The sequence below is a fragment of the Triticum aestivum genome, chromosome 1A (assembly GCF_018294505.1).
Source record: "Triticum aestivum cultivar Chinese Spring chromosome 1A, IWGSC CS RefSeq v2.1, whole genome shotgun sequence".
Classification (NCBI taxonomy): domain Eukaryota; kingdom Viridiplantae; phylum Streptophyta; class Magnoliopsida; order Poales; family Poaceae; genus Triticum; species Triticum aestivum.
The window spans coordinates 401,254,607-401,277,871 of record NC_057794.1 but is presented as its reverse complement, the minus strand read 5'-3'; the positions used below and the strand labels follow the sequence as shown (position 1 = coordinate 401,277,871).

General features: G+C 40.7%; 1 protein-coding gene across 1 annotated transcript; it reads left to right on the top strand.

Annotated features, from left to right (window-relative positions):
• Positions 1 to 15,190: 15,190 nt before the first annotated feature.
• LOC123138703 (uncharacterized) lies at positions 15,191 to 16,759 on the top strand. The gene is made up of 2 exons (XM_044558635.1): positions 15,191 to 15,536; positions 15,630 to 16,759. The coding sequence occupies exons 1-2, from the start codon at positions 15,399 to 15,401 to the stop codon at positions 16,101 to 16,103; spliced, it is 612 nt and encodes a 203-aa protein (XP_044414570.1). The 5' UTR covers positions 15,191 to 15,398; the 3' UTR covers positions 16,104 to 16,759.
• The last annotated feature ends 6,506 nt before the right edge of the window (positions 16,760 to 23,265 follow it).

The following is a 23,265-nucleotide window of genomic DNA, read 5'->3' as shown; positions in this document are numbered from 1 at the left end:
TGTTTCTTGTTTTTTGTTCCTTTTTAGTAATAAATAATTCATCTAGATTCTTTTTAGATGTGGTTTTATGTTTTTAATTAGTTTTTGTGCCAAGTAGAACCTTTGGGAAGACTTGGGGGAAGTCTTTGTGATCTTGCTGTAAAAAACAGAAACTTTAGCGCTCACAAGATTTGCTGCCATTTTTTACCGGAGAGTGCGATTAGGTTGATTCTTTTTGCAGATGATTAATAGACAAATTTCTCACGTCCACCTATTTATTTAAGAATTTTTGGAGTTACAGAAGTATTCGAAACCTACATATTACTACAGACTGTTCTTTTTTTGACAGATTCTATTTTTCGTGTGTTGTTTGCTTATTTTGATGAATCTATGGCTAGTATCGGGGGGTATGAACCATAGAGAAGTTGGAATAAAGTAGGTTTAACACCAATATAAATAAAGAATGAGTTCATTACAGTACCTTGAAGTGGTGATTTGTTTTCTTATACTAATGGAGCTCATGAGATTTTCTGTTGAGTTTTGTGTTGTGAAGTTTTTAAGTTTTGGGTAAAGATTTGATGGATTTTGGAATAAATAGTGGAAAGAGCCTAAGATTGAGGATGTCCAAGACACCCCAAGGTAAAATTCAAGGACAACCAAAAACTTAAGCTTGGGATGCCCCGGAAGGCATTCCCTCTTTCGTCTTCGCCTATCGATAACCTTACTTGAGGCTATATTTTTATTCACCACATGATATGTGTTTTGCTTGAAGCGTCTTGTATGATTTGAGTGTTTGCTTTGTAGTTTACCACAATCATCCTTGCTGTACAAACCTTTTGGAGAGACACACATGACTCAGAATTTATTAGAATCCTCTATGTGCTTCACTTATATCTTTTGAGCTAGATAATTTTGCTCTAGTGCTTCACTTATATCTTTAAGAGCATAGTGGTGGTTTTATTTTATAGAAATTATTGATCTCTCATGCTTCACTTATATTATTTTGGGAGTCTTTTATAACAGCATGGCAATTTGCTCTGGCTATAAAATTAGTCCTAATATGATAGGCATCCAAGATGGGTATAATAAAAACTATCATAAAAAGTGCATTGAATACTATGAGAAGTTTGATACTTGATAATTATTTTGAGATATGAAGATGGTGATATTAGATTTATGCTAGTTGAGTAGTTGTGTATTTGAGAAATACTTGTTCTAAAGTTTGTGATTCCCGTAGCATGCACGTATGGTGAACCGTTATGTGATGAAGTCGGAGCATGATTTATTTATTGATTGTCTTCCTTATGAGTGGCGGTCGGAGACGAGCGATGGTCTTTTCCTACCAATCTATCCCCCTAGGAGCATGCGCATAGTACTTATTTCTATAACTAATAGATTTTTGCAATAAGTATGTGAGTCTTATGACTAATGTTGAGTTCATGGATTATACGGACTCTCACCCTTCCACCATTGATAGCCTCTCTAGTATTGCGCAACTTTCGCCGGTACCACACACCCACCATATACCTTCCTAAAAACAGCCATCATACCTACCTATTATGGCATTTCTATAGCCATTCTGAGATATATTGCCATGCAACTTACCACCGTTCCGTTTGTTATGACACACTTCATCATTGTCATATTGCTTTGCATGATCATGTAGTTGACATCGTATTTGTGGCAAAGCCACCTTTATAATTGTTTCATACATGTCACTTTGGACTCATTACACATCCCGGTACACCGCCAGAGGCATTCACGTAGAGTCATATTTTGTTCTAGTATCGAGTTGTAATTTTTGAGTTGTAAGTAAATAAAAGTGTAATGATCATCATTATTAGAGCATTGTCCCAAGTGAGGAAAGGAAGATGAAGACTATGATTCCCCCACAAGTCGGGATGAGACTCCGGACAAATTCTATAAAAAGAAAAAGAAAAAATGAGAGAAAAAGAGAGAAGGGACAATGCTACTATCCTTTTACCACACTTGTGCTTCAAAGTAGCACCATGTTCTTCATGATAGAGAGTCTCCTATGTTGTCACTTTCATATACTAGTGGGAATTTTACATTATAGAACTTGGCTTGTATATTCCAATGATGGGCTTCCTCAAAATGCCCCAGGTCTTTGTGAGCAAGCGAGTTGGATGCACACCCACTTAGTTCTTTTGTTGAACTTTCATACACTTATAGCTCTAGTGCATCTGTTGCACGGCAATCCCTACTCACTCACATTGATATCTATTGATGGGCATCTCCATAGCCCATCGATACGCCTCGTTGATGTGAGACTATCTTCTCCTTTTTGTCTTCTCCACAACCACCATTCTATTCCACCTATAGTGCTATGTCCATGGCGCACACTCATGTATTGCGTGAAGATTGAAAAAGTTTGAGAACATCAAAGTATGAAACAATTGCTTGGCTTGTCATCGGGGTTGTGCATGATTTAAATACTTTGTGTGGTGAAGATAGAGCATAACCAGACTATATGATTTTGTAGGGATAACTTTTTTTGGCCATGTTATTTTGAGAAGACATGATTGCTTCGTTAGTATGCTTGAAGTATCATTATTTTTATGTCAATATTAAACTTTTTTCTTGAATCTTTCGGATCTAAACATTCATGCCACAATAAATAAAATTACATTAAGAATTATGCTAGGTAGCATTCCACATCAAATATTCTGTTTTTATCATTTACCTACTCGAGGACGAGCAGGAATTAAGCTTGGGGATGCTTGATATGTCTCCAACGTATCTATAATTTTTGATTGTTCCATGTTATTATATTATCTGTTTTGGATGTCTAATGGGCTTCAATATACTTTTTTATATTATTTTTGGGACTAACCTATTAACCAAAGGCCTAGTGCAAATTGCTATTTTTTGTCTATTTCAGTGTTTCGCAGAAAAGGAATATCAAACGGAATTCAAACGGAATGAAACCTTCGGGAGAGTTATTCTTGGAACAAACGTGATCCAGAAGACTTGGAGTGGATGTCGCGAGGAGGCCACGAGGCAGGAGGGCGTGCCCCCACCCTGGTGGGCCCCTCGCAGCTCCACCGACATACTTTTCCTCCTATATATACCCATATACCCTGAAAACATCTAGGAGCACCACGAAACCCTATTTCCACCGCCGCAACCTTCTGTACCCATGAGATCCCATCCTGGGGCCTTTTCCGACGCTCCATCGGAGGGGGAATTGATCACGGAGGGCTTCTACATCAACACCATAGCCTCTCCGATGATGTGTGAGTAGTTTACCACAGACCTTCAGGTCCATAGTTATTAGCTAGATGGCTTCTTCTCTCTCTCTTTGGATCTCAATACAAAGTTCTCCTCGATTCTCTTGGAGATCTATTCGATGTAATTCTTTTTGCAGTGTGTTTGTCAAGATCTGATGAATTGTGGGTTTATGATCAAGATTATCTACGAACAATATTTGATTCTTCTCTGAATTCTTTTATGCATGATTTAATATCTTTGCAAGTCTCTTCGAATTATCAGTTTTGTTTGGCCTACTAGATTGATATTTCTTGCAACGGGAGAAGTGCTTAGCTTTGGGTTCAATCTTGCGGTGTCCTTTCCCGGTGACAGCAGGGGCAGCAAGGCACGTATTGTATTGTTGCCATCGAGGATAAAAAGATGGGGTTTATATCATATTGCTTGAGTTTATCCCTTTACATCATGTCATCTTGCCTAATGCGTTACTCTGTTCTTATGAACTTAATAATCTAGATGCATGCCGGATAGCGGTCGATGTGTGGAGTAATAGTAGTAGATGCAGAATCGTTTCGGTCTACTTGTCGCGGACGTGATGCATATATAGATGGTCATGCCTAGATATTCTCATAACTATGCACTTTTCTATCAATTGCTCGACAGTAATTTGTTCACCCACCATATAATTTGCTATCTTGAGAGAAGCCACTATTGAAACCTATGGCCGACGGGTCTATCTTCCATCATATTTTTTATCAACTTGCTATTTCTATTTTTGCAATCTTTATTTTCCAATCTACACAACAAAAATATCAAAAATATTTATCTTATTACCTCTATCAGATCTCACTTTCGTAAGTGACCGTGAAGGGATTGACAACCACTTTATCGCGTTGGTTGCGAGGTTCTTGTTTGTTTGTGCGGGTACTAGGTGACTTGCGTGTTACCTCCTGCTGGATTGATACCTTGGTTCTCAAAAACTGAGGGAAATACTTACGCTACTTTGCTGCATCACCCTTTCTTCTTCAGGGGAAAACCAACACATGCTCAAGAGGTAGCAACCACCTCCTGGGGTCAACTAGATTCTCTTTTTTTGGGACTTTAAATTATTTTGCAGCTCAAACCATCGGTCCAATTGAAAAGTCGTTTTCATAAAATACAAATTCGATGTGGCGAGACCTTCGAAACTTTGTCCCATGTTGGTATGTTCCAACGACTTTATTTTGGTCAAAAAGTTATCAGGCTTGGGCTAACTAAGATATCAGCTTTGTTATGTGTATATTACCATGTTATTTACACATGAGTTACGAGAGGTGTTTTTTTAACAATCTCCTCTCCCGGTCAAAAAGTTACCACACCTGGACTAGTAGGTCATCAGCTTAGTTGTGTGTATATTATCATGTTATTTACACATGAGTTATCAGGGGGTCAACATTTTTTTCCCTGGGTCAAAAAGTTACGACAACTGGTCTAAGTAAGTTGTCGTATCTGTTATGCATATATTATCATGCTATTTACATAGAAATTATCGGGGGTATATTTTTCGACAACTTTTACCTAGGGTCACAAGTTACTGATGTCTACCACACAACTTTTATTCTGGTAGACGTTGTTGGGCCTCCAAGTGCAGAGTTTTATAGGACAACAACAAATTTCCTTCAAGTGGATGACCTAAGGCTTATCAATCCGTGGGAGGCGTAGGATGAAGATGGTCTCACTCAAACAACCCTCCAATCAAATACAAGAAATCTCTTGTGTCCCCAACACACCCAGTACAATAGTAAATTGTATAAGTGCACTAGTTCGGCGAAGAGATGGCGATACAAGTGTAGTATGGATAGAAGATATAGGTTTTTGTAGTCTAAAAATATAAAAACAGCAAGGTAGCAAGTAACAAAAGTGAGCACAAACGATATTGCATTGTTTAGAAGCAAGGCCTAGCTAGGGTTCATACTCATTAGTGCAATCTCTCAACAGTTCTAATATAATTGAACCATATAATGATCCCTCAACGTGCAACAAGGAATCAGTCCAAAGATTCTATCGGAGAAGGTAGGACGAAAATGTGCATCAACTTATGTGCCTAGATTACCCCAATGTCTCCATGGGAATCGGCAAGTTCATTAGCAAAACATACATCAAGTGATTCAACAGAATACCCCATTGTCAACATGGGTATCCACATGCAAGACATACACCAAGTGATTTCAAATCAATAATTCAATCCAACATAACGAAACCTCAAGGAGCTCAACTCAATGCATCACAACAAGATAGAGAGAGAAAACATCATATCACTAGTACGCGTCGGTGCTATACAAACGGTTTTTAACCCCTTTCCCCGACGAAATTTGGAACCATCGCCAAGTGAGTGTGGGTGATAGGGGGTCCTTATCATATGACCCAGAAACCATTGGGGATAAGGAGCCAAGATGCATATATAGTACTCCTACTTGTTTGTGCTTGCATTGCCATCGCAGTCGGTATTCTGTAGTGATATGTTTACGATGCGCGGTCCATCACAAACGGTTCACTATTATAGAACATGTATGATAAGCATACAATCACACACATTCGCTTTTCTCAAACCGTATGCGATAACTAATTAAGGCAACATCGAAGATTAGCTAATCGTCATACGAGGGTCGGACAGGATTACGAAATGTCGGACCGTCGTAACATCATCCTACACGACAACTATCTCACACTCTATTCCGTGGTGCAACATTTATGATGCATACTTCATCAGAAACAGTTCATGGTTGCGAATCATATACGATAAGGCAACTATCACAAACGTTTAGTTTACCCGCACCATTTGTGATATTGTCTGACATCGCACACACTTTGCAAACGGCAACCGTGTGCATGCTTGCACACGTTTCCTCTATGTGAACCGTGTCGGATTATGGTGTATAGCGCAAACGTTTGTGTTTTACCAACTGTGTGTGCCGTAATGACCTGGAGAGCATAATTTCACCATAATTTAATTGCTGCTATTTCAAATTGTATCGGATTTGAATTTGAATTTGAATGTATGCTATAGCTTTATTCATATCCATTAGGTTCAAACAACCAATGCATTATTCGATTCATAGATATGTTCAAAAATTACATAAGAACCAAATAAAGAATGATGAACCACAGTTGTATACTTGTACTATTAAAGACGGTAAAGAAAGAGGCGAAATACATTCTGGTTACTGAACAAGGTGAAGCGGAATTTCCATATTGTGCCCTCCTCCATGCAGAAGGCACGCATGACTCTAGTCCAACCCCTTGTGATGGCCGACCGTCCATCCTTCACGATCTTCATGAAAACATCTAGATAATCATCGTGTTATGGTAGAAACACTTTAACCTTTGCATGCCCACCAATCATGTAGTTTGAGAGGTAATCTTAAGTAAACTGCTTTGGTAACCACTGCAAAGGAAAAAGATTTAGACATTGTCATCTAACACAACTCATTATGGGCAGTAAAAAGAAGGTTGCAGAGTTCTTACTTATCATCCTGCAGTTCGCTGTTCTCTTGGATAAAGTGTAAACAAATAGTTTAATTGCCATATTTTGACCCATTTTACTAACAATCTTTATCAGCTTCCTCACTTGATGCTGGTTCATCGATATCTCATTGCCCCATACGCAGAAACGGTCGAAGCGCGGATCTTTACCAATGACACATGTACCTGAAAGCAACAAGTTAATATTAGAAGCTAAACAGCAATTGCACAATGAAGTAGTACAACACTCTTTTATAATATCTTATAACATCCAATATACTCACATATTAGATGAATTAACATCTTATATTATGGGCCGGAAGGAGTTTATTGCATTCCTATAAATTATCGGTTGATTAACTGCTGTTGTATCCATGGGTTAGAGTTATTTTTAGCTAGTTCGGGCTCAAATAGCCCTAAAGTATATCCAAACATGAGGGCTAGTTTGAGCTAGTTGCATCTAACCTACCCCAAAAAACTATCAAATCCAAGAGGTGCTAATTGGAGCTAGTTCTCTTAGTGCATTTATTGTCAATCTAACCCTATCATCCAAACACCTCTTTGGATGGAGTTAGTTCAGGGTTAGTCATGAGCTATAAACTAACTCTAATCTCTAGCTAAGTTGAGTATCCAAACAGGGTTGTGTTGTTGTTGTTGCTGCTGCTTTTCTATGTATATCTGGACATCATCAGAACATTAAGATAACAATATTCGTTGTTGCTATGTAGCCTAGGATTGCATATTTAGACATTAAGTATATTGCATGTTGCTATGTAGCCTCAGATATATTACATATGGCCCTAGTTAACCTAATGATAAATGGGTTACAGATATATTCAGTTAAAAGTCCGATTCACAGATTAGTTCCTTATCAGTCCCTAGCCTATATTGTACCAGCTACCGATATCTTGAACAGTGACTATATATAAGCCATCAGATGAAACTAATCTCGATGAAAAACAACAGCCATTCCCAAAATTGTCCTGTGTAGGTACATCGAGGGGCAAGTTAAGCACAACAGGCTAAACATCAACCATCCATGACAGACAAAATAATCTTCAAAAGATAGTTTCAGTGTACAGGTTTAAGCACACTAGTAAAGCAAAACAAGTAGAAAAGTGTGTTAACTGGAACAGGCCTAACATTTAACAACAAGCTCTGAGATGTTGTACTGAGATATAAATTTGTCGTGTGTATATAATCATACTATGTACATAGAAGTTATTGACGTTATATTTTTCAATAAAAAGAATTTTCGGGTCAATTACGTCTGGGCTAAGTAAGTTATCACGTCTGTGGTGTATATATTATCATGTTGTTTGCACCGAATTACCGTGTGTATATTTTCAACAATATCAGTATTCTATGTCACACTTATCGTGGTGTTTGTATGCACGTTACTATCGTTGCAGTCCTAAATTACCATGCCGTTTTCTAGTGTGATACACATGTCTATAAATTAAATCTTAATTAGTCAAATCACATAAATTATTAGATAGTCTAGTGGTGTGTGTATTACGTCTGTGGTGTGTATATTATCATGTTTTTTGCACCAAGTTACCGTGTGTATATTTTCAACAATATTTGTACTCGGGGTCACAGTTACCATGGTGTTTGCGTGCACGTCACCATCGTTGCAATCCTAAATTACCATGCCATTTTCCAGAGTGATACACATGTTATAAATTAAATCTCAATTAGTCAACATAAATGATTAGATGATCTAGTGGTGTGTATATTACGTCTGTGGTGTATATATTACCATGTTCTTTGCACCGAATTACCGTGTGTGTATTTTCAACAATATCTTTACTCAGGGTCATAGTTACCGTGGTGTTTGTGTGCACGTTACCATCGTTGCAGTCCTAAATTACCATGTTGTTTTCCAGCGTGATGCACATGTATAGAAATTAAACCTCGATTAGTCAAATCACATACTCCCTCTCTCTCAGTTTACAGGGCGTGTGCGTACCCCTAGGTCGTCAATTTGACCAACCTAATACAAATCATATATTACAAAAAATATACCAATATAAACTTCAGATGTTCTACTTTCAAAAGGTATAATTTTTATGTTATATAGTTTATATTAGGATGATAAAATTGACAACCTAGGTATACGCGTAGGACTTGTAAACTGTGACGGAGGGAGTAATTGATTAGATAGTCTAGTGGTTATCTTACTTAATCCTCGAGAGAGAGAATGACGGTTTGAATCCCACCTTTGACAATCTTTTTACTGCAGAAAAGCATACATTCTCTCCGTCCTTAAAAGGTGAAAAAAATTAGGCGTGTATTTTTCTCTTTAAATGAGAATTGAAAACCGTCCTTAAATAAAGAAAAAAATATTTTCATATTAATGAGAATTAAAAACCATCCTTAATTCACGGGAAAAAATCCATCTGCTTTAATGATAATTGAAACTATCCTTAAATCACAGGAGAAGATCAGTCATAATTATGGGCGCGATTGATTCGTCCGGGGGATCACAAGCGGGGAAAGCGGGAAGGGATGGCGATCGAGGTAACTTAAATTCTCCTACAACCACATCACAAAGTGCACATGGGATAACCGGAAACCTCTCATCAAACCCATTTTAATCACATACAAATGTCCACGTTATATCAATGGTCTGCCATATCAATGGTTCGGATCAAATGTTCTATCGGCAGACTGCGCCGCACTTCAAGCTAGACAACCGAACGACTGCTACCTCGAGAAAAAGAAACACCACGTGTGTGATCTGATCTCGCTAAGCCGATCAACACCGCCACTATGCATGCACAGCCGTCTTCGCCTAGGTATCCGCACTTCCCTAACCACTATGGTCATGCCGTCTCGAGGAGACATATAAATATAACAAAATAAGTATTTTAAAAGATGTTAAACATGTATAAAAAATATTCATGATGTATAAAAAAAATATACAATGTGTACAAAGAAAGTAGACATATGCTTAAAAAGAATCAAAAAGAAATCCTAACAAAAACTTAACCAAAAACGAAAACATGAAAAGAAAAATAAACAAGAAAAAGAGAACTGATGCAAACAGTGAAAACCGTGAAGACAATAGAGAAAAAAAAAAACTCGCACTAAGAGTCGCTATAGTACTGGGCTGGCCCATTAACCTTGGGCCAGAGGCGAGCCAGATGGGGAGCTAGAGCTATATCATGAGCCCTTATTTGACGCTCTTTGCGTCAAATTGGCGGCAGAACGCACAGCACGACTGGGCTGGCCCATCGAGAGGTACCGCGGGACGTAAAAAGAGAGTAAAAACAAATGACTTTGCGATGTGAGATTCGACCACGAGACAAGCCGCTTGGCGATTGTGAGCTCATAGCCACTCCACCAAATAACTTATCTGGTTTGTATAGCAGCGCGCATCCTGAAGAATAAGTACTAGCATCGAACCGGGCTGCCCACTGTAGCATATTTGAATCAGTTAATGTAACGAACTAGAATTAATTATTGCAGTGATAGTTTTTTAAAAAAATTGTACTTCTTTTGAAGTGTATAGTTTGAAAATGTGCAAACAGTTTTTGAATTTCAGAACATTTTTTGGCAAAAGGAACATTTTTTTTGAATATGTGTACAAACAATGAAATTCTGAAAAAAAAATTGAAACCACGAACATTTTTTGAATTCTTCAAAAAATATTTGAAAAAAACGAACTTTTCATGTATTCCGAACAAAAAATTATAACTACGAACACTTTTAGAATTTACGAACAAAAATTGAAAAATGGCACCTTTCAGCAAATTCCAAACAAAAAATTGGAATCACAATCATTTCTAAATTTCCTGACCAAAATTGGAAATCATGAATTTTTTGAATTGTCATTTTCTAAAGAACATGATTTTTTTGAATTTGTGAGCAATTTTTGAAAATAGAATACTTGTTTAAACTCTTGTACATTTTTTTCAAGTTGTGAACAAATTTTAAAAACATGAACCCTTTATTGAAAGTCCTTCACAGTTTTTTAAACGTGAACATTTTTTGAATGCCCGAACAAATTTTGATAAAAGGAACTTTTTTTTGAAAATCTGAACAAAATTTCAAATTTTTGAACAAAAAAGACAATAAAAGTAAATTTGAAAAAGGCAAAAAGGAAAAAGAAACAGAAAAGGAGCATTTTTTATAAAATGTGAAAATTTTGAACAAAAAAATCCAAACACTTTTTGTTAAACAAGAACATTTTTCGAAATGCCCAAATAATTTCAAAAAATGCGAATATTTTTTGAATTTATGAACAAATTTTTGAAAGACAAACCTTTTCTAAAATTTTGAACGTTTTTTAGAAACACGAACAAATTTTGAAATTTCCAAACAATTTTCAAACCACATAACAAAAAAAGAAAACAAAAAAAGGAAAAGGAACAAGAAAAAGAAACAGAAAACGGAAAACAGAAAAAAAAAAGGAATGAAACAGAAAGACAGAAGAAAAACAAAAAACTGCTATAAAAATAAAAAAACCGGTTCAGGGAACCTTGTGGAAGGTTCCCCAAAGCGGCTGCATCGCTGTGTGGAAGTGGGCCGACCCAATACTCGCGCTTGGGGGACTGACTGTGCGAATGCTCGACATTTTGACGCAGTTAGCGTTAAATTGGATTTTCCACAACCAACATATACTATTCTCTCGCCTGGAGCACTTTCTGGTCGTTGCAATCTTTTGCTGGATTTTTTGTCTGTTTTTATATTTCTTTCTCTTTTTTCTTTGGTTTTCTTTTTTCTCTTTTTCGTTTTTATCAGTATTCTCGGTTTGGCATTGTCTCACTGAATTGCATTGGTTCCTTCGGTTTTTCTATTTCTTTCTTTGGTTTTATTTGCTTCTTTCTTGGGTTTTATTCGGGTTTCTTCATTTTTCAATATGTTGCACTGTTTTAGAACGGTTTCTAGGGTTTCTGTGTTTCCTTTTTTATTATTTATTTTTCCTTTTCTCTTCAGCTTTCTTTGTTTCATTCCTGTTTTATTTATTTTTTACCATTATCATATACAGTGGGAAACATTTTTTATAACATTATTAACATTTTTAAAAATATATATGTTTTCAGGACTACTTTTTTCATATAGATTCTGCTTTTTTGTATATCGAAAAAACATTTTGCATACTCATTTAACATTTTTTCAGATATATGTTTTGATCTCTACTTTTTCACATAATTTACATTTTTCTGTATACACAGGAAACAATTTTCTTACACAATAATATTTGATTAACATATTTTGAGATATATGTTTTGATGTCTACTTATTTTTCATACACATTGTACATTTTTTGTATACATAAAAAATATTTTATATACATGTTTAACATTTTTCAAGTGTAGCATTGACATTTTTATGAAATATACGTATTGATCTCTACCTTTTTATCCATAGTCTATATTTTTTGAACATACATTGTACTTTTTTCCATGCAACTGGAATTTTTTCTCTACATGTATAATATTGTTTTCCTAAATGTTTTTTGATATCTACTTTTTTTCCCATGCACATTGTACACTTTTTATACGTCAGGAACATTTTTTTGTTTATGCTTAACATTTCCTAACTACATGATTAACATTTTTCCATATATTTCCATATATATGTTTTGAAGTCTATTTTTTGTAATATTTGTACATTTTTCGTATACATTTGAAACAATTTTTGTATACACATTAAATAAAAATCACATGCTTGATTAACTTTTTTGCAATACTTGACTAATTTTTTAAAATTCTTGATTAATATTTTTTAAATACATGAAAAAAACTTTTATACACATTATATTTTTTTGTATACATTTTTTGTCTACATGATTAATATTTACTATACACATTTAACATATTTCAAATGCTTGATTAATATTATTTTTCAGAAAATTTATTTGAAGTATTTTTAATATATATGTAGAATATTTTCAGATATAAATAAAAATAAAAAGAGAGCAAAATAATAATAAAAATGAACGTGAAAATAAACAGGAAGAAACAAAGCTGTTGGATGTAGCCTCTAGGATGTCGTGCGCTGGGCCGGCCCTGTATCTCTCGTGGGCAGGCCCTGCGTCATCTAGAAAATATATATTTTTTCGATATGCATGTCCTTTAAACTCCAGCTCTAATTTTGACATTTTATATATTAAAATTAATAATGTACAGATTGTGAATATAACATTATTTTACCTGGTTAAAAATTTAAAAATTCTATTTAGGGTGTAACCTTAATCAACATCGCATGATCCATCTTTTTTCCGCACATGTGTAAATTTGGATTGAGGATCAACACCTGAGCAAAATCAGATTGGACACAAAAGAACCATCTATAATCTCGCAGGGAAAAAAAATTCTATTTCTCATCTTATGCAGAGAAAGGAAGAGAGACACCTTAGGTCATCTCTGACACCGATCCCCATACTGAACACCGTATCCGTCCGTGGACTGGGGGACCAATTAACGGACACGGATATGAAAGCCGGCCATGCAACCACAGCCGCAAATGTTTGGTGACATCTTGAACGTAATTTAACGGACATAAACAAATCTGATGCACATTTAAATAAAGAACGTGAACATCTGATCTTATGTAAAAATCATCGAAGTATGAAACAATTCGTCTGGGTAGTTTAAATATGCATCAAATTTGTTTATTTTTATTAAATTTTAAGTGAAATGCAACCAGACATATGCGGTTAGGGCATGTCCAACGCTAACCCACAAAATGGACATCGCATTCGTCCATGGACAGGTAGGACCAGTCCGCGGACACAGATGCGGAAGCCGGGCATCCAAAGCTATTCACATACATTTGGCCCCAAATATTTTTTAAGTTCGCACACTCAAATAGCCACATATATAGTCTAGAATAGTTCAAATGTTCAAATGCAACAATACTTATAATGTAAAAAAGTTTAAATATTACAATCCAACATTGTTGTCCCCTTTAACTGCCCACAGATGCTCAATCAGATCTTCCTCTAGTTGCCTGTGAGTTGTTCAATGCCGAATTTGTGGACGCACTTGAACAAACTCTTCAAATATGCTCAGATTTTGGCCTGCAAGTTTGATAAGATCACCCATATTCTCAAATCCAAGAGTTGCGGCAGCATCCTCACCTGTAAAATGGCCACACGCCCTGTTTCAGTTGAGCACTCGATGACCTTTGACCGATTCCTTGAAATTGAGAACATGCTCCTCTGCATGCTCAATGTCTGTAAGGACCGCCTGCATCATGATTGTCTCATCCGTGTAGTCCTCCTCGTCGGACGACTCAACATAGTGCGTGTAGATGTACTCCATATCTGAATTCGTTGCTTCAAAGAAGGAGGGACAGAAAAATTTGCACGGGCATTTCACCGAACAGTTGTTGAGCATGGTGAGTATCGTAGAAGCAGATAATACCTACGCGGCGGGCGGAGGAGAGGTGTGGAACGGGGGTGGAGGAGAAGCGGCATGGAGCCCGGGTGTACCGTTGGAGGTGAGGGACTCATCGAGTTCCAATAGGGATGTGGCGGGGCGACCGGGTGGTGAAGCGGCGGCGAATGCAAGAGAGCAAAACGAAAGGAGAGAAAATGGGAGGATGGAGGCGCGGGGTCCGGGAGTGGTTTTGGGTTCAGGGGTGTCCGGGTCCTACATAGCTGTTGTCCGGACTCCCGCAAAGCCCCTAACCCTCACCCACGTGTGCACGTTTTTCTCGGGTTACACGAAAAAGTGCGTCTAGACCGCTCGGCAGACCGATACATACCTGCGTTGGATGGCTAAACACATCCATACCGTGCAGGCGGTCTGAGGATGCGCTTTGAAGATGCCTTTAACTTTGAATGACCGGATCCTAGATCAGTGTTTGCAGACTTGTCCTTTAGTCCATGGACGAATACAGTGTCCGCTTTGTGGATCAGGGTTGAAGATGCCCTAACCTCCAAGCGCCCGCGGTCACTGGCAGAGCTATGGCAAAGCCAAATGGTCCATGGCCCATTTACATTTTGAAATTTGTAGTACACTATTTTTACTGTCTGCGTCCTTAATTAATGGTTTCGCCAACACACAAATCAAGACATCCACCAAAAAGTCTAGGCAACCGGCTTCCCCAAGATCAATCAACTAGAAAGAGGTCCACGCAAACCCGACCATTGTCTCAGTTTCGTTCTCGCTGTCTCCGGTTTTACCGGACACGGATCTCACTCGATTCAGTGCACTCTGACCTTGCAGTACTACTACTCTGTTCTGAAACACACATTGTTCGCACCATGATCATGTTGGTAAATCAGGTCACATGCTCGCATCAGAGCACTCAGCCTCCATCATCAAGCAGCAGGATTGCAGTAAGCTCGTGCCGGCAACCAGCACCAACTTCATTACTCGGAGCGGTGCAGCCAGAAGGGAGAAAACGGATCGCATGCCAGCTCTGGAAAGGAAGAAGACGAAAAGGAAGAAAAAGTGGCCACGCGCGTGGGAGCAGCGGCTGCAACGGTCACTATTTTTACCTGCCCCCGCCACTCATCACTGCCGCGCCCACCCGCCACCAGTCACCGGCTCAGCTCGTCTGCATCTCGACACGCTGCGGCACTAATCGATTGAACTCACTCAGTTTATTACTCCCAAGGAGGAGCGTACTGCTACAAAGAAAATATTCGCTGAAACCAGAGCTTCCACGAGCTTCTCCATTTTGTACACGACCCGTACTCGGCTGTGGAGTAAGTACGTACTCCGTTGATGGGGAAGAAGAGGGCGGTGGCCGCGACGACGAGCACGCCGGTCTTCCCGTTCCCGGCGGCCGCCGGCGAGACGGAGCCGCCGCACCACTTCAGCGACTACGGCTTCGACCCCCAGCTCCTCCGCTTCTCCCAGCTGGTCAGTCTCCTCTTAGTTAGTCAGTCCCGCGTCAATTTCTCAGTTTCCTAATTAACAACCGTTGAAACTCGCTCTGCTCCTTCAATCTCTCAGCCCGACGCGAAGCGTCACCAGCAGCAGCAGCCGCCGCCGCAGCTAGAGCACGCGCGGTTCAAGCTCCAGAAGCCCATCTCCAAGAAGCACCAGCACGCGCAGCACAATGGCAAGCAGCGCCGCCGCGGGTGGTGGAGCTCCGCGGCCTCTGCGGCGCTCCTCTTCTTCAAGCGCCCCTCGTCCAAGTCCAGCCCCGCCGCTCGGGCTGCCGGCACAGCCGCGTCGTCCTCCTGCGGTGCTGCTGCTGCGTTTGCCCCCCGGCCACTCTACTTCGCCGATGACGGAGGCGACGACGACTCCACGGGGTGCACGTGCTGGTCGCCGGCCGTGCGGTCCGGTCACCTGGCCGCCGCCGAGCTAGGCATTTCCTCGGTCCGAGTTCCGTATGTTAGTCTCAGGGACGTCAATCTCCGTGGTGGCGCCGGAGGAACTGGAGGGGCTGCTCCGGCGATGCCTATCTACCTCGTGACGTGAAGCTCTCCCGCCTGTCGATCGACTGCTGGTGACTGCTCCTCTACTCTTGGGCCACGTGACAGCCTTTGAGAGGTGTATTTCTTGTTCGTTTTTTAGAACTTGGACCACATGTCAGTCAAAAATTCCCAGTAAGGCCGTGCTTGGTACTAGGGTTTTTGAGGGGATTGATGGGGGATAATCCTCACAGAGATTAGGTGAAACTCCAACCTTCACCCAATCCTTTTAAATCCTCATTTATCATCAATCCACTAGGTAGGGGTAGTGTATTGGATATTGAGAAAAATGCACTAGAGTTTTGGGATTTGTGAGGAAATATGAGGATGAAGCATGTCAAATACATTAGTATCAAAAATGATGTTTTGAGATATGTGGGGATTTGGAAGTTTAACCGGGATAATCCCCACCAATTTCCTAAAAAACACTAGTACCAAATAAGGCCTAAGGCTTTGTTCGGTTTGAGGTGGATTTGAAGCGGATTGACAAGGATTGAGGTAGATTAAATTCCCCACACTCCTTTCCAATCCCCTTGGAAGGAGGATTAACCGAACAAGGCCTAATGTGAATTGGCGATGACCGAGATAAACTATCAAACGGTCAAAGTACATGTAACTGTTCGCCTATCTTCTTTGCAATGTCAGGTTTTTTCTTATCTTTTATTTTTCTTTCCCTTAGAAAAGACATCCAGCAAGCATCCCTGTTGTTTTATTTGTTACTGTTCCCTCCGTTAAAATATACGAGGCGCCATGGGTTTTCAGCTTTCATAAATTTGACAAAAAATAAGTTCGAAAAACATAACCAGCGAACGTCAGATATTAGACCCTCTCAACAGACGCCCTTTAGATTCCTTGCACGAATCTTGGCACGGCTGTAGCAACCATGCCACAATTTGGAAGCAACGTTCGTTGTAACCGCTGAGCCCGTGAATGTTTCCTCGTCATTTCTCCTTATCCACTCCCACCCTCACCCGTTGAGGCTGCTCGACCTTGCCGGAGTTGGGGGAGTCAGTCGTGTGTTGTGCTGGAATTAGGTCTATTTTGGGCCAGCCTAATAGCCATTTTCAGAATTCTTAATAAATCTTAAAGGCCCATTTAGCCTATCCATGCAAAACAAAAGGTGGGACTAAAGTTTAGTCTCATACTGCTCACCTAGTAGGAGTTGGATCTCCTCATAAGGGAGGTTGTTTTCCCACATGTATGAGCATGATAGCAAGAGAGCACGCGTGCTCCTCCCCCGACGCCCGTCTCGCCACGCCTCATCACGACGCGTCACGGGTTGCGGAATGGGCCGAGTCGTTGTCTAAATTTGTTGTAGTGAAGATTGAATACGAACGCTACACTCTTTAGTAGTTGCTTGTTCATTTCGTCTCCCTCTTTTTCTTCACCTCCCGCTGCTGCATGTTCACCTCCTTTTCCTGTGCCTATAAACGAGAGGTCACTCCTCTCCAGAGAGACACACCAGAATATCACCTTCCTCATGCCACCGAGTTCCAAGCTTTTAGTTGCTGCTAGGTTCTTCCCCATCCCGGCTTGCGCCAACGCCACTTCGAGTCCTATACGGGAGAAGGGTGAGCTGGTTTTTGGGGATTGCTCTGCGTGACTACTGACCTATTCATCATGGACGCCGACGACCACTTCCCCAACGACGACTTCTTCCCCGGCGTCGACAACCTCCTCGACTACATGGGCTAACGCCAACGCCAATCCCAATGCCACTATCGCGGCTTAGTACGTGTTCGTGTTCTTTTTGTTCGACATCCTGCTAGAGTTGTTCTTCCTTCTGTCATAGATATGTTATATTCATATTCACTACTTCAAATGCTATTTGCATGCTCTCTGTCAGATTGCATGACTTGTCTTATCTCTGTTATGATAGTCATGTTTTACTTATTGTTTCTGTTAATAAAATCGTACATTAAATTGCTCATATTTTCAACAATCCAAAATCCTTATTATAAGCAATTTAACCCGAGTGGTTTTGCTGAGGCCTCCTATGTTTGAGGGTGTGCACTATAAAAGGTGGCGTGTGAGAGCCGTTCTATGGTTTCAAACCATGAGCTACTATGACGCTACTCTTAGCATACCTCTTAGCAAACCTGAAAGAGATCTTGATCCTCAACAGGAACAAGCCTTTCAGAAAATTGATACCCTGTTTAAGGATGCTCTATTGAGTGTTCTTTGTGAGAACATAGTGAAGGAAATATGCCTAGAGGCAATAATAAAGTTGTTATTTTATATTTTCTTATTCATGATAAAGGTTTATTACTCATGCTAGAATTGTATTAATCGGAAACCTTAATACATGTGTGAATACATAAACAAACACCGTGTCCTTAGTGAGCCTCTACTAGACTAGCTCGCTGATCAAAGATGGTTAAGGTTTCCTAACCATGGACATGAGTTGTCATTTGATAACTGAATCACATCATTAAGAGAATGATGTGATGGACAAGACCCATCCATTAGCTTAGCATAATGATCGTTCAGTTTTATTGTTATTGCTTTCTTCATGTCAAATACATATTCCTTCGACTATGAGATTATGCAACTCCCGGATACCGGAGGAATGCCTTGTGTGCTATCAAACGTCACAACGTAACTGGGTGATTATAAAGATACTCTACAGATATCTCCAAAGGTGTTTGTTGAGTTGGCATAGATCAAGATTAGGATTTGTCACTCTGAGTATCAGATAGGTATCTCTGGGCCATCTCGGTAATACACATCATAAGTTTGCAAGCAAACGACTAAGGAGTTAGTGACGAGGTGATGTATTACGGAACAAGTAAAGAGACTTGCCGGTAACGAGATTGAACTAGGTATGAAGATACCAACGATCGAATCTCGGGCAAGTAACATACCGACAAACAAAGGGAATAACGTATGTTGTCATAACGGTTCGACCGATAAAGATCTTCGTAGAAAATGTAGGAGCCAATATCGGCATCCAGGTTTCGCTATTGGTTATTGACCGGAGAGGTGTCTCGGTCATGTCTACATAGTTCTCGAACCCGTAGGGTCCGCACGCTTAATGTTCGATGACGATATTGTATTATATGAGTTATGTGATTTGGTGATCGAATGTTGTTTGGAGTCCCGGATGAGATCACAAACATGACGAGGAGTCTCAAAATGGTCGAGAGGTTGTGGCGTGCACCGTTGGTCGGGACAGTAGGCCTCTTGATACGTCTCCAATGTATCTATATTTTTGATTGTTCCATGCTATTATATTATCTGTTTTGGATGTTTTATATGCATTAATATGCTATTTTATATTATTTTTGGGACTAACCTATTAACCTAGAGTCCACTGCCAGTTTCTGTTTTTCCCTTGTTTTTTAGTTTTGCAGAAAAGGAATATCAAACGGGGTCCAAACAAGCTAAAAATTTACGATGATTTTTTATGGACCAGAAGAAGCCCACGAAGCACAAGAGTTGGGCCAGAAAAGTCTCAAGGTAACGGCAAGGGTGGAGGGTGCGCCCCCCTAGGGCCGTCCCCTATCTTGTCGCTGCCTCGTGGACCCTCCTGACGTGAAACCGACGCCAAAAAATCCTATAAATCCTGAAACCCCGAAAAAGGAACCTGGATCGGGAGTTCCGCTGTCGCAAACCTCTGTAGCCATGAAAAACCAATCGGGAGCCCGTTCCGGCATCCTACCGGAGGGGGAAACCATCACCAGTAGCCATCTTCATCATCCCGGCGGTCTTCATGACAAGGAGGGAGTAGTTAATCATCGAGGCTGAGGGTATGTATCAGTAGCTATGTGTTTGATCTCTCTCTCTCTCTCGTGTTCTTGATTTGGCACGATCTTGATGTACCGCGAGTTTTGTTATTATAGTTTGGATCATATGGTGTTTCTCCTCCTCTATCTTCTTATGATGAATTGAGTTTTACCTTTGAGGTTTCATTATTATCGGATTGAATACTATTATGGATTTGAGAACACTTGATGTATGTCTTGCGTGGGATACCCGTGGTGACAATGGGGTGTTCTATTGATTCACTTGATGTATGTTTTGGCACTCAACTCGCGGATTCCCGAGGTGACATTAGGGTAATCTATGCATAGGGGTTGATGCACGTTTTCATCCTTGTTTCTCCGGTAGGAATCTTGGGGCACTCTTTGAGGTTCTTTGTGTTGGATTGAATATTATGAATTAGAAGTTGTTTGATGCATATCGTTTAATTGACCCACAGATACTAGTGGTGACATTGGAGTATCTAGGTGACATTTAGGGTTCATTGATTTGTATCATATGATGTTATTTTACTATGAACTCTAGGGCTGTTTGTGACACTTATAGGAATAGCTCAATGGATTGATCGAAAAGAATAACTTTGAGGTGGTTTCGTACGCTACAAGCAATTTCATCTTATGTTCTCCGTGATAGGAACTTTGGAGTGACTTTTGTCACACGTTGAGGGATTTCAATATGATCTAATTATGTTATCATTGTTGAGAGAACTTGCACTAGTGAAATTATCAACCCTAGGCCTTGTTTTCAAGCATTGCAATACCGTTTTCGCTCACTTTTACTACTTGCTACCTTGCTGTTTTTATATTTTTAGATTACAAAAACCTATATCTACCATCCATATTACACTTGTATCACCATCTCTTCGCTGAACTAGTGCACCTATACAATTTACCATTGTATTCGGTGTGTTGAGGACACAAGAGACCCTTTGTTATTTGGTTGCAGGGTTGTTTGAGAGAGATCATCTTCATCCTACGCCTCCCATGGATTAATAAACCTTAGATCATCCACTTGAGGGAAATTTTCTACTGTCCTACAAAACTCTGCGCTTGGAGGCCCAACACGAGTCTATAAGAAGAAGATTGCGTAGTAGACATCACCTTTGAAACCCCACCACTTCGAGTCCTATACGGGAGATGGGTGATAAGGTTTTTGGGGAGCTCTTTGTGTGACTACTGACCTCTTCATCACGGACAACATGAATAAACTGGCCCCGCCACTTCTAGGAATCTTCTAGGCTCTACTGCAGGTGGTACATTTTTGGGGATAACTCTTGGAGAGGCAACTAAGCTTCTCGATGACATGATTGCAAACTATTCCAAGTGGCACACCGAGCGAGCTCCAACTGGTAAGAAAGTAAATTCCGTCAAGGAAATTTCCTCTCTCAGTGAAAAGGTTGATATGATTATGTCCTTGCTTACTACTAAACAAACTTCTATGGATCCAAATGATATGTGATTGTCTACTTTGATTGAGCAAAATAAAGATAATGTTGATGTGAAATTTATTTCTAGAAGTAATTTCAACAACAATGCTTATAGATGAAATTTTGGTAATAATCCTAGGCCATATCCTAGTAAATTCTTCAAATGCTTATGGTAATTCTTATGGAAATTTCTATAATAATAATAATAGAATGCCTACTGATATGAGGTTTCCCTCGGAGCTGCCTCGAGCGAAGGATCGATCACGCTGCCTTAACGACACCTTCAAAAAGGAAGCGAATGCTCATGGACATCACCATCGTCTGCCTCGGCCACAGCCAGGAGCAAGGCCCTAGCAAAACACTACGACACCGCCCCCTCGATCCAATACTGGCTCAACCATCATACCATCCTCTGCTTGACGCCTGCCATCTCCACACGCCCGACGAACGTCGTAGCCACCTCCATATTTGGGCGTCGCGGCCCGAATCCTCCTCACGCCAGTCGTCGCCCACCACTAGCCACACCACCACACCACCACACCACCTCCACCGCCCCACAACCACCGCCGCTAGGATGAGTACACAAGCCAGGTGCACCATCACTAGCACCGTGACCACCATCTCACACAGCCCGCCTCTGTCCCACATCTGGACTGCCCAAGCACAAGGTGCACGAGCACCACCATGCGCACCACAACCTATAGCTGAGGGAGTCCTGGACTAAGGGTTCCTCGGGCGTCCAACCTATTGGATATGTGACGGACTGTTGGGCCATGAAGATACAAAGACCGAAGACTCTACCTGTGTCCGGATGGGACTCTCCTTGGCGTGGAGGGCAAGCTTGGCGACCGACTATGAAGATTGCTTTCTCTGTAACCGACCTTGTGTAAACCTAGATCCCTCCTATGTCTATATAAACCAGAGGGCTAGGTTTGTAGATGGACCACCGAATAATCATAGCCAGGTCAGACCTTTAGGGTTTAGCCATTACGACCTCGTGGTAGATCAACTCTTGTAATACTCATATTCATCAAGATCAATCAAGCAGGAAGTAGGGTATTACCTCCATAGAGAGGGCCCGAACCTGGGTAAACATTGTGTCCCCCGTCTCCTGTTACCATCGATCCTAGACGCACAGTTCAGGACCCCCTACCCGAGATTCGCCGGTTTTGACACCGACATTGGTGCTTTCATTGATAGTTCCACTGTGCCATCCTCAAAAGGTTGATGGCTCCCTCAATCATCTACAACGATGTTGTCCAAGGAGAAGTCTTCCTCCCCGGACAGATCTTCGTGTTCGGCGGCTTCGCACTGCGGGCCAACTCGCTTGGCCATCTGGAGCAGATCGAAAGCTACGCCCCTGGCCACCAGGTCAGATTTAGAAGCTTGATCTACGTCAGAGATATTCGTGGAGACTTGATCTTTGGCGGATTCGAGACCACGACAGTCGCTCCCAGCCACCATGATGAACATGACTTAGATCTGTCATCGGGCCATGCCCAGGAAATTGCACCTGAAACCGCTCCGGCCTTAGATTCAGAGCAGGTCGCGCCATTCGAGGACAGGAAGCTCAACCCCGCCACGGAAGCCGCGGACCCAAGGCATTGGAGCTGCACACAGACTTAACTTCAACTAACATCTGTGTCACCAGAGCTACGGACTCGTTTCCGGTTATAAGTTCCGAACTATGTGCATCCGCGCATGTCGAGCATGATCGGTCATCGATCGCCGAATTCAGCGTCGCGAACATCTTCCGGCACTCGGCTCTGGGCGACGTGTTAAACTCGTTAAGAGCACTATCTGTAGTGGGAGGCTCACAACCGGATTGTGTCCGGCTCGAACCGGAGGCTGCTGATGGAGAATTTCAATTCCCATCCATCGCCCACTTCATAGCCACTATCAAAGACTTAACTGACATGCTTGATTATAGCTCCGATGACATCGACGGTATGGACGACGATGCCGGAGAAGAAGAGGCCCA